This window comes from Lottia gigantea (genome assembly GCF_000327385.1).
Source record: "Lottia gigantea unplaced genomic scaffold LOTGIsca_98, whole genome shotgun sequence".
NCBI classification, from domain to species: Eukaryota; Metazoa; Mollusca; class Gastropoda; family Lottiidae; genus Lottia; species Lottia gigantea.
The window spans coordinates 888,453-905,932 of record NW_008711162.1 but is presented as its reverse complement, the minus strand read 5'-3'; the positions used below and the strand labels follow the sequence as shown (position 1 = coordinate 905,932).

The window sequence follows — 17,480 nt, the reverse complement described above, 5'->3', positions numbered from 1 at the left end:
AGGCTGTATCCAGCTTTCAAAGAGATAATTCCATCATTCTTAGACAAATTTGTGAATGCAACTATTCTATAAATATCCTTGATGCAAAGACATTTATAAGCCAATTCATTCAACAGTCTTCAATGAAATATCACAAATTACAGTCTATTTTAGCACTATTATCTGATACTTCATAACAAAAAAAAAGAAAAGAAGAAAATAACAAATTGCATTTCATAGTAATAACAGAGGTATGCTTTAATAATAACAGAGGTGCCCTTCCATCCTTTCTCATCTTGTGAAGGTATCAAAATTCACAGAAAACTATCATTTTTTCAATGCTTTCACTAAAATTTGGATATTTTCGGTTTCTTCTACTGCTTCGACAACTTAAAATTATTAATCCTAAAATGTTCTCAAACACAGTAAGGAAAGATTCAACTAAGCATATATTGAATAATATTTAAAAAAAAAAACATAGTAAAATCCTCAAAAACAATGTTTCTGGAATTTTTCTTTGTGGAATAACAGGAATCGCAGAAAAAGGTGGGAAATCACAATGGTTTAAATTCAAGCTAGAAGTATTCGAGATAATTATACAAATCGTTATTTGAATCCTTTTAATATTGGCCAATAGATTTATTGAATTTATCAGAAACGCTTTTCCGTACAGCTTTTATTTTCATGAAAGCTTTCAATATATGCTTAGCCTTAAGAACACTGAAATCTTTCCTTAATAAACTAAGCAGCACTTTGTATTAAATCATGTTGGCCACATGATTTCGTATCATATTTTTCCAAGTTCACATGACAAAATGAAATGTTTTTTTGAAATTTAATTTGTTCACACGATGATCTTGGACGGTAGTTTACACCAGATGTCTTGACTGGAAAGAAAATGGAATTTTGAGTGGTGGCTGGCTTCTTATTTTAGTTCAAAAACTCTCCTGTGAACATCATTGCATTGAGATCCAAAGAACATAAAGTACTCAGCATAAAGCTATCGTCCATCTTTGAGTAGTGTTCCACAACAAACTGGCTCGCGTGAACAGCAGTTGTTTAAACCACATCAATTTAGGATGGCAGATCCTTAATCACATGTATTCAAGTCAATACTAGTTTAAGTCCCGATCTTCTAAATATCGGTATTCGAAAGTAAAACCCTCCTTTTTCCGTTGGCCCCATTTCTCGTAATCGAAAAAAAGGTATGTGCCCTGAAAAGATAAAAAAAAATTTTTTTAAAACAAATATTCATTTAGATAATTGGTTTTCAACCCAAATCAACTGCAACTGGCTGTATTCACATACATTCCAACTAAATCACTGCATTTCCAAACTTCAACGATCTACAAGAAAGGTGGCTATTGCAGTCAAGGTATAAGACAAAGTTTATAATAGCTTGACATTTCAAGAAAATATGCCCACATAAAACTTGAAGATGTCTCACCTGCTCAAAGTCTTCCGTAATTGTTTTTGGTTCTTCATGCCGCTGAAACCACATCATGTACTTCGTGTGGAACCGCCACGATTGCTTCTTTAATGCTTTAGCTGCCAAATATTGAGCCTTTGTACCCTGTAATGCATCATTTATTTATTAGAAATGTGTTTAGCTTTGTAGTTATGTGTATACAAGTTTTGATGAACGAACAGCACAGATTTCAGATTTCAGATTGAGTTTCCCTTAACACTTTTCAGAAAGAAAATAGGATGAAGAGTTGAAATCGTCTACAATATAAGCTTCACATTTAGATAAAGAAAAGGCAATAAGTAATTACACAAAAAAAAGATTATTTTTTTTCAAAATTGGAAACCATCTGATAATCAGTAGCCATGGCAACAGAGAAACCATTTAAACAGTTAGACCTACCTCCATATAGTAAAATATAAAGAAGAGTGTCTCTGTTGACAATCTAGTAAAGAAATCGACAGAATCTGCGTGGGGTGGCGGGAGTTGATAATAATATGATGGTGTTGGAAAAGGACAGCGTGGCAGGTAATGCCTGAAATACAAGATGTAGGTCCATATTTAAACTCTGTATGACAGACAAGGTAAACAGCATTAAATGGAAACTAATGTTTAGGCATTTTTGTAAATGTCTCGAAAATATTTATGCAAGCTTACATGTAAACCATTCTGAACAATTCAAACTGCAATATAAGTATATTTGGACATCCATTTTTTAAGTATATTGGGGCATGGTTTAAGGTGGATCATTTTTGAAAATAGTATCAATGAAGGCGAAAGTAGCAAGCATTCTATGTCCTGTTCAACAGGTTTCCCTAAACTTTCCCTTCACACGATATTCCAGAAGGGTGCCCTATTTTCTGACACTCAATTGAACGTACCGTAATCTCTCTGAATCTGAAGGATGAGGCAAATGTTGATAGGCAGCATCTAACATTGTCAACTGATACAAATGATCTTTTACTAGTGGAACGGGACCTAGTGGTGCTACCCCTAATAAAGGATTTAACTGTATGGTTGTTGTTTGTTGCTGTGATTGAGATGCCGATGGCGGTTGTAATGAGGGCAACATAGACTGTTGTTGTTGTTGTTGTTGTGACTGTAATGAAGCTAACGATGGTGGTGGTTGTTGTAGTTGTTCAGGTGATGGTGCTGTTGGTTGTGGAGGGGCTTGAGATAATGGAGTGCTAAACACATCTAAAAATAGATTCATTCAGTAATCAATTGTTGGTATTACATAGAAATATAAGCAAAAATATTTGTGCACATCTGGGTCTGCACAATACATGGGCAGTCGTTATATTTTGGGTATGATTATAGGTGTCTCAGTACCTAAGCTGTTCTGGACAGCCTGAGCATGCCCTGCTTTTGTACCAACATTTCTATGTACTATGCTATAAATGTTCTAAAAAATATATATTACTTGTTGATTCTGTTTTGACACCATCTGCAGAAGAAATCTTACTCTCAAGACCTGCGTTCTTAATAGCTTGTTGTGCCATCGACTTCAAAGAAGACGTCTCCTAAAATAAGAAAATGAAATAAATACACAAGCTCAGAAAATGTTATTTGTGTCAATCCCATCTTGATCTGATCTAAATCTATGCTCCTTGATTAAATAATTGACCAAATTTAGCACAAGGAGTCTTGGTTTATGGCCATGTCTGAAATACTGGATGACTTTTCAATGTCAGCTTCTCTGACTTGCAGGCCCTTAGCTAGACTTGATTGTTTGGGGGCGCAAGTAATATATCTGGAAATCAGATATTGTGAGTAATGGAATGAATCAGTTCTCAGAATTTTTTCAGGGAGGCCCTGTATCTACAGACCTACTGACTTAATACAGGGGACCAATAACAGGGGAAGATGAAAGACTTGTGATCAAAACCTGATAATTTAACTTTTGAACAAAATACTTAAAGCCTACTTACTTTAAACATATTGCCAGCACTAGAAGGACCATTCATCACTGGCAAATCACTATTTATAGACTGGACTGTATTCACCATTGAATTACTGATAGAGTTATTAGGTAACGCCGAAAACATACTGGAGGAATACAACGGTGAGGGAGCAGACGGCACCGAAGGATTTCCCGAGGAGGTTAATAAGGAGACAGAACTACTTGAAGAAACAATGGTGCCATTTGTCGTCGTTGAACTGTTATTCACTGCTGCATGGTCTATTGAATTGACCTGAGGCTTTGAATCTATGAGGAAAAAAATCACATTTTTAACTTTAGACTAATAATTGACATTGAAATCATTATATAAATACAAGCCATATTTACCAAATTGTAGTCATAAGCTTTCTGAACAGGAGACTGATCTGTCAAAACCAGTCACTCAGTGGCTCGAGGTCATTCAAAATGGTGAACCTGTTCTACCTCAATAGAGACACCAGCCACATGTTTACAAGAAAAGTACCATATTATACATATTCGAAATTATTGTAATCACTCAGAATATCTGAAAGCGATTGTAAAGAGGTTTTTCTATAATTTTCATGTGTATCGCCGACACTGATAGCATCAATTTGCATCATTCCAATTTTCGATCCAATACACAGGCAGACGTCTGTGGTTCCTGCATTTCCACTAAAACTAATGTTTGATAATGTCACTAAGGTAAAGGTAAAGGTCCTAATGTTATAAACCGAATTGTTAAATTGCAGGAACCACAGACGTCTGACTGAATATTGGAATGGTGCAAATTGATGCTATCAGTGTCCCAGATACACATACAAAATTTAAAAAAAAAATTTACAATCCCTTGAACATTCATTGAACTGACACCATCCTTATAAATTGACTGAAGGAATGCAAGAAAACCACCTTTAAATTTCTGTGACTTTCCACAACTTGAATAATTTAGTGTATGACTGTTTTACCTAAAAATTCTTAATAATATTCCACCGAACATGAACAGTAAGAAGTAGACAAGCATCAGATTTTTATCAAAAGCTAGCCGTAAAAGCTTAAATTCAAATTCTACGAAGATTGGTTACATTGAACATTTGAAAAAGTGCAGTGACCAAAACCTCAAAAAAAGATTTAGCTAACAGTATATTAAAAGAAATAACAACTGACTATGTTAAAGAATTTAAATGCTTACACTAGTCAAATAGGATTATTTTGTAACAAAAGCCAAATACTATTCAATACATTAAGCAAAGAAGCAGATTGAGATGAGCATAGACTATTGAAAAACCTTGAAATTTTAAGTACTTAACCTTTTGAACAGTCTAATTAAAATGAGACCAAACTTTGGTTAGCTGGTTGTTTCATTAGCTTTTATTTTCAATATAGCCACTTCAGTTAGGGTCTAACGACAGCCTTCTAGAACCTCGATGATCTCTGCCTTAACCAATCAAATTTCTGGCCACTCCAGCACTAGCACGTATAACTCCATTCGTTTCATTTCATTTCTCCAGCACTAGTATTTTATGATGTGTTTATCAGGTTAGGTCAAAAGGTTAATTTGACAAACTTTCAAGAGGGCTGTTGTTAGACCCTAACTGATGTGGCTATATCAAAACTAAAAGCAAATAAAAAACGGAACGAAAGTTTAGTTTAATTAGACTGTTTTTTGAAGTTTGAGTTGAAATGAGAGAGTCAATTGTTATTCCTTTGCAAAAATATCATGCAATGAAACGGCTGTCAGAGCTAGCTTACCGTGGGTAAAGTTATTCTGTGGGGCTGAATTACGATGCCACACAGACGAAACGGAATTAGATAATCTTGGCGGAGTACCTAAAATACATAGAGAGAGAGATAGTGGTTGATAAGGAGCACCACTACAGAGCCGAAAAACTATTCACCATTCCTAGTGTTGGGTGTTATAGAAGATACTCTCCTATAAAAGCACTAGCCAAGGTCACAAGAAGAGAACCTAGTCTAAAATTAAGAAAAGATCTGTTTATAAATGTACCACTTTGAAGAAATACATTTTGGCTTAAATTATTTAAGCAAGCGTTAGATAATTACTTGCAACTACCTGGGAAAATTGAGGAAGAGGAAATTATATTCTACAAAGAAAAGGGAGAAGAAAGGAACTTGTTTGACTGTATAAAAATTTTATTAGGTTGGCATTATTAATATGACTAGTGTTAAATTTCTTTTTTATATTATATTGATTTTTCCCATATATATCCTTTCAAATCTGTTCAAGTTTTAATAATTCATCCCAAAAATATTATTGCCACAAGAATAGTATCATATATGATTATGTTCAAGTGGACATATTTCAATATTGTTTCAAGTGGATATCACAAAATTAAGCATCAATAAGCTTATATCACGATATGGGTATAGATATATTGTGATATTTATTAAAATTATGGTTTTTACTGGTTTTTGAAACAAAATAGGTTTTTTTTCTAGGTCACCCCAGTCTTGAACATCATGAAAAAAAAATTTGTTTCAAATATTAAGTTACTTGTTAAAATTGTGTAGATGATCTTATCTGGACAAAATTTTTATGATATATCACGATAACTACCATTATATCAAGATATGGCCATATTTCGTTTTTTTCAATCAGGCAATATTAACTAACAATATAAATTCCTTTACTGGTACCAGTATTTATCGTGATACATAGCCTTAAACATCAGTGACAATTTCCAATACTTCTATTAAGATATAGTTGCATTAATTACCTACAGAGAGCCAGAAATTGGAAAATGCCTAAGCTTATATAGTTAAAGCTCTATAAGAGATATTGGTTAGTATTGAATAATTACATGCTATTTTAACAGATCATGCATATTTGTTACATATTAGATTGTGATGTATAAAATAAGTTAATATGTGTTTTTAGTATTCAATGTCCAAAGAAGAAATTTTGAAGGATACATATTTTTTTAAATCTTATCCTGACTGAAAACATTTCTTAGTCAAAGGCATTGAATACTACAGAAAGGTAAATAATCAGAACATTATAACATAAAGCAGGACTTTTTCATCGGTTGCTGCTGCATTGATAAATTCTCAATTGATTTTGAGACTTGCTTTGATTTCATGATTTGTAATGATTTTGTAATTGCCAAACCAAGTCCAACTCAAAATCCAAATGTCTCTAATTTTAACTCTAAATTAATATTCAATTGATCAATCAACAATTAGGAAAAGCTTGACATGCTTTTGAAATTGACTGCATAATTACAGAATTAGTACCAGTATTTGCAAAGAACCCCTGAAGTTGCAGCTTGCAGAATTCAATTTTCAACAGACAAAAAAATAACTGATTTATGTTATAATATTTTGACTAAATGGAAATAATATTAGCATAAACTGGTATTAACTATAATGATATACTATGTACTATAGAGTACTATACCTGTCGAGTTAGTTGATTGACCACTGGCCGATAAAGCAAATGGTGTAGATGGTGGCGTCACATGATTGTGATTACTATTTGACGTTGTCACTATCGTCGTACTGTTTTCAAAATTTTGCACTAAGTTACTGAAAAACAAAAGAACAGAGCTTATAAACATCACTTCCAATCAGAACTTAATCTAAAAGAAATTTACATACAGAATATTAGTCAAAATCGTACAAGAAAGCTGCCATGCTAACCTTTTGTCTACTCAGTCATTTACGTCATGTCAACCGCTGATAGGTCTACACAGTGTAGAGTAGACAAGATTTATGGTCAAATTGTGAACTAACCGCCAGTTGAAATCAATCTAATATGCACTTCACGAATTGAACAACATATGTTTTGTTTATTTATTGCAAACTTTAGCTTGATCGGTGAGGAGTTAAAATTGAGAGAATTTTCTCTGCCATTTTCTTGAAAGAGAGCTAATCGGCTGTTAAGTTGTCATGGTCAAGGTCACGAACTTTCAAAGAGATTGTCATCCAGTATCTTGATGTGTTGGATCCTGTATACAGTGTCCATTTTTTTTACTTACAAAATACATTTCAAATAATGACTTCTCAACAAAAATTCCCCACCCCACCCCCATTAATTATCAAGATTTTTTTTTTCTCTAGGATAAGATCAAAAACAACATAAAATGAGATTCAAAATACTTTCAATTCACTCCAGAAATGTGTTCAATACGCACTTTTAAAATTTTACAAACTTAACAAATATTTCCTTGTATTTCATCAGCACATTAGATTTCAATCAGCCTATGACACCAAGTCCAACCAAAAATATATCTAACACATTCAATAAGGCATATTCAAGCAAATTTTCACAGTATCTCACCTTAACAAGGTCTACAAAATCACACCCAATTCTATACCCAATTGACAATGTTGTGTTTATCAACATCTGATCAAAGGTCACAGTTTAAAAGTGAAAGTTACTTTTATACATCATTTAAAGACTGCTTACATCAAAACTGTCCAAATTTCATGTAGTGTCATCAATTTTCAAGATAACAATCCTATACTTGAGTTACAAGCTAAATAGGGAAACTTATTTGGAGCAACAGAAGCCAAAAGAAATCTATCTTTTTACCAGGAAATTTTTTTCTAAGGGGGATAACTCTCAACTTGTTTACTTCCTTATTCTAAAAATAGCTCTCTGACCTATTTTCATTGTAAACATAGTTCAGAACTGAAGGTAAAAATTCAATTCATATCACTATCCAAGTTGAACTTCATTCAAATTAAGCTGAATCGGAAATTAAGAGTACACAAAGTTTAACCCATAAAAACCTATTTTAGTATATATTCAGTTTCAGGTCATGCTGTTTCAGGGTTTGATATTTATAACACAATTACCACTGATTTTAAAGGGAGAGGGAGAGGTTGATTTGGGTGTTGAATATAATGTAAATAGTCTTGAGAAGTACTAGAAATGCTAAAAAAAATTGCGATTTCCTTCAAAAATAACACAAACTAGGAATTTCACTTTCGATTTCAATATGGTATGTCTGAGTTGCCAAGAAATGATGAGTCGTCATTTTAACATTCTAACACAGATAATTCTGGACACACATGGATTTCGACAAATTTCGATGGTGAGCTTGTAAACACTGTTACAATTTGTGTTTCTGAGACGTAAGTAAAATTTGTCAAACAATTAGCAAAACTGTCCCTTTAAGCTTTCCAGCATGAAAATAAACATCAGTTTAAATAGGAAACATTTTACTGAATGCATTTATGGAATAATTACTTTTGGAGAATATAAAATACAATGTTTCAGGAGGTTGTTGAAAGCAAAGCCGATCTAATCTGCCATGGAAAGGTACATTACAAATCCTTTCATTTCTTTCATAAGCAGTACCAAGCATTTGCTACAAATGTTCGAGAATTATTTTTTTAAAAAAACAATCAAAGAATCATAATTTTAGCTGGCAATGATAGGTATAATTTGAGTGTAATGCTGATTTAAGCATTTTTGCTTTAAGAGCTGCGGTGGCTAAGTGAGTTAGACGCTTGCTTGATAACCTATCAGGGCTCAATCGGCAAAGGGTGAGATGAACTCTGGGATTTTCAACCGGGTTTCCTTGTCAGTAATGCAGGGCAGTGGGACTGACAATAAAAAAGCGTCTAGTCTTTTAGATGGGACAGTAGACCGAGGTCACGTGTGCTACAGGCTGTGCATGTTAAATATTCCTTGACAATTGAAAATCGAAAAAGAGTAGGCTTATGCTGTCCTGGCATGATTTCCCTTGTTGGCCACTGAATGGCATTTCCTGTCTTCATTAGCTCATTAAGTTCCATTTCATTGCAATAGCTTATTATAATTCCCAATCTTCTTTAATTGCATATCTAGTTGTTTATTCTACAGGTTATCATTCCGCCATGATCTAACGTAAACCTTTGTGAAATCATGCTCAGTTGAAATTTGCACAATATGGCCATAAGTTGTCTTAATTCATGCCAATGCATTAAAAAAAAAACATTTAAAATAGATCTGACAATACAATTTAACATATTAACTATGAATATATCAAAATACATCACATATAGTTAACAGAGCATTTGATTGGTAGAATATTAGATGACCTAGAACATGAAATGCATAATAATTTCTTCAGATTATGGATGGAAAGTGGAGACATCCATAAAACAAATATTTAGATTTACATTTTAATCAGTTGGCAGAAGTCTTGTTAGAAAAACATTAGGTAATCTACATTTGAATAAAACCTCGCTAAAAATATTTGCACCAATAGCTTCATTTCTCTCTTTCTGACCAAATTAAGCTTTAAATCAGTCACAATGGAGGCGCTTGATTGGAGAGCTATGAACAGGTTTTGTCTGTTACAATTCTGCCCCTTATCAAAGGATATGAAAGCGGATATAACACATTCAAAATATCTCATCCATTTCTTTCTCCGCCATTTTGAATTCTGTCTGCATCTACCATTTTTTCAGCACACTTGGAACACGTTCTCAACTCTGTTGCAACTTTTTTTTATTGAATTACTGTTGATTCCAGAAATCTTTAATTGAGCGGGGGCTCCCATAAGTCCCATAAATTAGACAATTGTAATCCATCCAATTCTAATGACTTTATTTTTAACCAATCAAAGGGTGTAAAGACTCCTTCCTGATAACAATTTAAATTGTGGGAATCAAAAACCAAAGTAAAGTAATATGACAACCACTTTGGGAACGTGATTCCAAAATTTGTCATTATTATCAGGAAACAGGAATTTCTGTCTTCTCTAAAGCGGATTTTGTAATGCATTCAATGTCTTATGCTTCTGGGAACGCAACTTTTGTTTGCATCACAAAATCCAAGTGTCGGAGAGGACAGAAATTTAATTTGCTGGTGGTGTCATCAAACTGACATATGTTCAAGAAGGCCGTCTTTAGACCCTTATTACAGTGGCTATATCAAAAATAACATACGAACGTTTGGCCAAATATTCATTTGAGTGAGTAAATTTTAATCTTTATTTTAATCAAATTAACCTAACTTACCTATGTTGGCTCTGTTTAGTGGGGGTGATCTGTACTTTGTTTGGTAATGATATAGTCGGACTTGATTGTTGATTGTTTTTATTTTTCTGTAAATATAAAATAAATTGAAATTTATATGAAAACTCACTTATTATGTAAGCTATTTCAGAATTAATAAATATTGTATTATGAAAAATTTAATAAACAATTTAAATATAGTTACCTTTTCTGCTTGAGAGTTATGCCGTTTTCTATCATTTTCCTCTTTTTCCTAAAAAAAACATTTTTTTAAAAAAACTGTTACATTTTCAGTTTCATCCACAACTTATAATTTTAAACACTGAGCAAAGTACTTTTGTCAACAAGTCTAAGTTTTAAGATAATTTGTGCTTACTCTTTTTTTTTGAAGACAACAAAGAAATGAAGTCAATTTTTATGATTTATAGTTGCAGGGAAACGGTTAAAGATCAGATTCTTTCAATAATATCCTCCTCAACATCAGTGAATACTGCTTTAAACCTGGGCCAGTGCCTTCTGTTGAATTGTAATTTGTACCCTTTTACCACCCTTGGCCTTATCTCTATGACATACAACATATTTCTCCCTAATCCATCAAATACTGCTGTAAATGAGTAGTGATTATCACTGACTGACAAAGTGCTGAAATGATAATCACTATTAGATACAGGTATTTCTTACCATGGAATGATTGGCTATAACACTCGGACTAGGTGATGGTGAGCTAGAGTTTGTAGAGGTTGGAGTTCCAGTAAGTATGATGTCATCAGATGGTGGTGATGATGCTAACAGGCCTGTAATTAACAATCAAATAGAAACAATTAAAGGAACTGGTTCCCCATTTTCAGGGGTTGATTTGGGTCTCGAATATACATCAATAGTCTTCAGAAACACTAGAAATGTACGTAAATTACATAATTCCTTAAAAAAAACTATTCAAACAATGAATTTCACTTGATATTTTTATATCTTTTCTTTCTATTTATGACAGTATCTCGAGAAAAGACAAGTCATCTTTTTAACTTTCAAGCGCAGATAATTCTGAACATCAATGGATTTGAAGGCTCAAATTTCTATGGTGAGCTGTTATCACTGTTACTGATTAGCTTAGCTAAAAAATTCCTGTTTCTGAGACTAAGGTACGATTGAGAATAAGGCACGATTGGTTTCTGAGGCTAAGGACCAATCAACACAATGAGATTGAAAAAATATTTCTATTGATTCAGGGGACAAATATTACCATCATCATATTTTTAGGGCGCTTTGATGTATTTCATAGATATTTGTAAATAAATTTAGACTATAAACCACGAGGCATGGTTAACAACATTTTCACCATGTCAAGCTCTCTCCAACATCTTGACATCATAAAAATGTCTTGTAATAAAGTGAATAAGTGCTGTGATTTGATTGGATTGTACAATAGCAAATACAGCCAATCAGAGTCTCGACAGAAAGTCCGTAAAAAATAATCCCAACTTTTCCAAGCTTTATTTCAAGGGATCTGATTGGCTCAATCCAATCATATCACTGTATTCATGTTACAAGGAAAGTGGCTAATGATGTCAAAGTTTTCAGTCAAAGATCTTAAAAGCTTGACATTGTGAAGTTGGGTTAACAGCTGCCTACTAGTTGCAAAATGAATTGATTATAAATATATATTTTGTTTGAAAGGAAAAGAAATCTTACTAATGTCATCTAACTGTAAGTCATCATAAATAAACTCATTTTCTTCATAATCTGGGTCTTGATTACTCTCTACATAATACTCTACATCTTCTTTTATACTTTTAATCTGTAAAATAACATTTTATCAAGTTATGTGACTAACAATGTATGTAAGCTCTTAGACGGGTCTAAAATTAAGAAATCTAAGGGCTCATTTTGGGCAAAAATTAGGTATTTGATAACTGAATTAGGTCAGTTTTAGAAATCTAAATGGATTACTTTCACTCATTTGACACTTCAAAACTCAAAAAAACTTGGGCACCAGTATTGAGAGTGTTGGGATCAAAAACCAAGGTGGTGCTCGGTTGGTGAGTTCTGATTAGGCTCCATCAGTTTCAATTCTACCCTCAAACAATTCAGAAGTCGAATAATATGTCACATTCAAAATTGTCCCTGTCTATTTTCCTTTTCTGCCACTTTGAATTCTGTCTACTCCTACTATTTTTTCTGCACACTTAAAACACGTTCTTGTATTATTGAACGTCCAGTTGATTCCATGAATCCCAAACAGCAGAACTCAACAATAACGCGGCTTCCTAAAGAACACTGTACTTACTCGTTCAACAGGTAACGTTTCATTATCAACCATTCTCATGATTAGTTCTAATTTTTTTATGTGATATTGATGACGATCTTTATGAGATTTTAAACTTTCTAGCTGATCCTAGTTAACAAAATAAACAACAAAACTTTGGTTGGTATAGATGTTGTAAATTGGCACATAAAATAGTATCAGTATATTATGTTAGCTGTGAGTTATGACCATGCAAGACTATACTAAAGAAGCTTAAACTCTTTCATTATTCAGTGACAAAAGCACAAGCTTTGTTCTTAATCACCGCAAAATGCTCACTCATAGTTGATCATCATATTTTTCTTTTGATTGACAATCAAAATTCGTAACTGACAATCTAGTCAAAATTGTTTTATAACTCACCTCTCGTTCCGATTTCTTTTTCTTGGATGGACCAGAAAGTTGTTCAATTTCACTCTCAAATTGCTCTAGCTGTAAATTCAACCCTTCAATCATTTTCTGAAAAAGGAAAATATGAAATTATTTACATTTTAATCTTGTTAAATACATTTTATTTTCCACTGGCATCAACTAACTTCAGGTCTATGATTTGTTTTCTAAACAACGGAAACTAATGTCAATCCAAGAACAAAGTGAGCACAAGTTCAATTTTGGGAAATGTCGATATAGTACCTTATTTAACTAGAGCTCATCTCATGCCATTAACATGTATTTTAGGACATAATCCTTATCAGTATAACAAGTATTTAAATAGATTTACTTCCAATATTTTACACATATGAGCAACATAACTGTGACAACTTGATTCCCCCCAGCAGTGATACAGGTAGGAGGAGCTAACAGGAAAATCATCCTATCTTTAAACGTGATGAGCTGCAGACAGTTCATATTTAATTTCCACAAATATTAGGCAAGTCTATTTGGGAGACAGTATCTATTTTATTACGCGCCAAATAGCCAGATCATACTTACTGATAACCAAGAAGTTGCTTCATCTTTTTCTTTAGTTTGAGGGTCAACTTTGGAGGCAGCACCTAAGCCTTCCTTTGAATAAGCTTTGGTCTTTGTTTCTCGCTCCACTACTTTGAAACGTTCCATTTGCTACAAAAAAAATAAGTATTTCTTATCATATGTGTCTAAACCCTATAAATATCAAGAATCGAAGTCTTGACTAAAGGAATCGCAATAATTCACAGAATCAATTAAGTATAGAAGTTTGATGCTTTGGACAAATAGTTTACCAAATCATCAAAATAATAAGATAGGCAACATCCTGGTCAGTTATTATTGTGATAAAGTTAAGAAATTGTTGGAACTAACCGTTTCTATAAGTTTCCGGTGCTCCAAGAGTTGACTCTTGTCCTTGATATCGTTGCTTGCCGACCATGTTTTTATCTGGTCACGTAATCGCTGTAATGGAAGAAACTAGATTTACAAACAATTTCTCATGGATCTTATGTTGAATCTACATTTGCTACTTTGAGAGATCTGGTAGAATGTTTCTGGGCATTTCAAAGCAAATGCATATGCATTATATTTTTTAAAAGCATTGATTTCCACCATTCCAATTTTCAGTCGACGTCCCTGCATCACAGAGTTGGTGAATTTTTTTGATTTTTTTTTTTTTTTTTAAATTTAAGAATCACTAGATTTAAATCAATGATGTTTTAAAATCTGTTCTGTGGAATTTCTAGGAATCTATACATTTAACTATAAACTAGTGTACATATTAGTCTCATTGCCTTATATAAACTTTCTGTTCATTATAAAGTCAATGATTTCATAATTTGTATCATTTTTTGTTTTGATTTAAATTAATGATTTAAATGATAACCCTGCTGGGCCATGCTATTTTACTAGGGCATATTTGGCATTAGCTATCACAAGGTTCCTTAAATTTTATAACCAGTTTTTGTAACGGTTGTATAAAGTGATGATTAGGATATACAGTTATGCCATTCCATAATCGCATAAACAACAGACATCTGACAGAAAATTGGTAAAATATATATCAAAGCTATAAGAGTCCCTGATACACATCAAAATTTAGAAAATCTCATCAGAAATCAGAATATTTTGGGAAGCTGATTGAGGGCAAAAAATGAATAAAAGTACTATTTGTGACCTGCCGGCCCAACATGCTTGCCAAATGAAACTCTTTTAAATAAACAAATGAAAACATGTTCATTCTTACCTGTAGTTTCTTAATTTCTCTCTTCAAGTCAGTTTCATACTTCTCTTTTTGATTTAAATTTGCAGTAGTTTGCTAAAAAAAAAAAAAAAATCCCTGTTACGCCTACAAGTATAAATCATCTCACAGCAGAAGGTGATGTATGAAAAACAATTTCTATATCTCTCCCATCTAAAATGCAGATCTGGATGATTCATCACATGCTTTCTCTACAGGTTATTAACCATGCCATCCATGATCTGACGAGATTCTTCTTTAGATTGTGTTCTGTAGAAGTTTGACCCAATAGCATCAAAATTCATTATGCTAACCAAGCAAAAAAAGAGTTATAATCTGAGGTAAGACAAAACATGTCAATGTTTAACAATGAATTACTCACATATAGTATGACAATGAGTACTTGAGTGATTGATTGATTGCATATTAAATTAGCCACAACATGAGATGAATAACAATATTATCAGATCTTGGATAGAATGTTAAGTCACCCGGAGTCAAAACATCCAACATTTTAATTTGCATTTTTAACAGATTTTGAGCAGAAAAGGCTCACATTTTACACTAATATGAGGTTTCAAGTCAACCTCAAGGTATGCAGAGTCTAAGGGTGCAGTTAATGGCAGAGAGCAACTGGTGGTATCTTGGAGAACATGATCATTTCTCCAGTTGATGCCAGTTACGGTACAGTACCATTATTTCTTGGTAAAGATTTCGATCTCTTGTCAGAATCTTTGACCATTGATTTCAGCAGTTAAATTTTCTAATAAATCTTAGGAGATGCAGAGAATCATCAGTCAACCAGAGTCACTGTGACATATGGTTTCTTAATACAGAACTGACCAGGCATGTGTTTGAAAAAACTTAAATAATATGGACATCATGAGACATTCCAATGACCTTGAATTAGTCATCTTCACTCATAATTCCAGTTGACCCAGCTGTAAATGGGTACCTAAGTTGTTATCCTTGTAAAATATAAGCTTAGTTGTTTCTTTCATAGGAACAGGATTTATGTTGAAAGTCAGAATATTCTGTGTAACAAAAAATGCTTTTTCTTAGAACAAGTGACTATTTCATGGTACTGGTAGGCCTACTGGTACCGGTACTTACTTTGTTCCATATGTCTTCAAATGTATCGACACCTTCAACTACTTTTTTCAGGCATCTGTCAATTTCACCTGAAATAAAAACAATTATAATTTAGTATTTTTTATGAAATATAGAATAGAAATAAAAAATGAATATCACTACCTAGGTGGCTTAGGTTTGAACTTTGGTTTACAGAGTTGGCTGAGCTTTTTATTTTTTTTGTGGTTTTCCGCTCTTTTTAAATCAAAATGTAGGCCTTATCTAAGACTTCAAATTCTGCATGTGTCATGTAATTCATAATTATGTTACCAGTAAGGATAAGTTAAGGCTCAAAGAATTTGGTTAAACTTTTCCTCACTCAAGACCATCAAGGGAGGGCTTCTAAGAAGAAAGGTTTTTTGAATGCCATGTGACATCAATCTAAAAGGTCTGATCTACTAAGGACCAACTTCGGGAGTCTTTGTCACCACTGTGCCAATATGTGGTAATCTTACGTCAATTATTAGTTCAATTATTAGTCCAGCTACTGCCATGAAAGTTTGCATACTGTTGGTGTGATTTCTAAAAAAATATTTACAAAATGACAATTAGACCCTATCTTTCAGTTTTTTTTTTTAAATTCACCATTTAGCCAGACAGGAAATCATTTGCAAAAGTCTGCCAAATGGAAAGTGTCCACACAAAGATATAGATATTACTTCATAACTATTATGAGATTCATGCTAAGTTGTTAGGATGGTATTCTCATCATTTTATGACAGTTATGTCATGACATCAGCTGCTTTGACATCAGTTTCTTTTGATCGACAGTGCCAGCAGATTTTCCTTTTTTTTTTCAACAACATAGTTTGATCATACAATGAGCATTTATTTCTCACCTTGAAGCTTACGCTTATCAGCCATAGCTAAGAAAACATATAAAATGATATATTGTGCATGCTATGGAGGAGAAACGTTATCCAAAGAAAATCTTGCCGGGATTAAAATTAGGGGGAATCCTTTATCATTTGACAATATTCTAAATCAAAATGGCTGCAGAGTGTAATCGACCTTCATGAAAAATTGCACATGCGCGACATAAAATAGTACACAAAGATGAGCTCTAAATTTTCATAGAATCAACAGTCGTGTATTTCTGGCGTTCAGAGAACAAAGTCTTAATATTATTTAGTGTGTCTTTTTGTTATAATATCTCAATTATCGTAATTATACAAAATTTGATAGTTCGGTAAATTCTTCCCCGCAAAATATCGAAAACGGAAGTCTATAATACGCATGCTCCTAATCTGGATGAATGTTTACAAATTACATGCCTGTCAGTATGTCAGATGAAAAATTTATTATAAAATGAAATAGGTGAAGATTTATCGTTTATGACATCATTCAACTTTTACTTTTTACCGTGTCCTGAAGTAATCATGTCTGACACTTTTAAACCAGATTCGTTTAACTTGAGCATAGTAGAACATGACCATGACAATATTCATGTTCTTGATTGATTGAAAATGAAAGAGGGGGGTGGGCAAATTTTTTAAGCTTCAGATTATAACATGCAATATCATGCCATATAATCAGTTCGATGATATTTGTTTTCTGTTGT

General features: G+C 33.0%; 1 protein-coding gene across 1 annotated transcript; it reads right to left on the bottom strand.

Moving 5' to 3' along the window:
• Positions 1 to 1,094: 1,094 nt before the first annotated feature.
• On the bottom strand, positions 1,095 to 16,783 carry LOTGIDRAFT_179956 (hypothetical protein; the record flags this gene model as incomplete). The annotated part of the gene is made up of 17 exons (XM_009069079.1): positions 1,095 to 1,193; positions 1,427 to 1,552; positions 1,847 to 1,979; positions 2,326 to 2,543; positions 2,640 to 2,641; positions 2,910 to 2,967; positions 3,376 to 3,604; positions 5,335 to 5,339; positions 11,019 to 11,131; positions 12,027 to 12,132; positions 12,622 to 12,729; positions 13,003 to 13,098; positions 13,573 to 13,701; positions 13,921 to 14,010; positions 14,795 to 14,866; positions 15,902 to 15,969; positions 16,759 to 16,783. 17 exons carry the CDS (start codon positions 16,781 to 16,783, stop codon positions 1,095 to 1,097), a joined length of 1,677 nt encoding a protein of 558 aa, XP_009067327.1.
• Between the last annotated feature and the right edge of the window lie 697 nt (positions 16,784 to 17,480).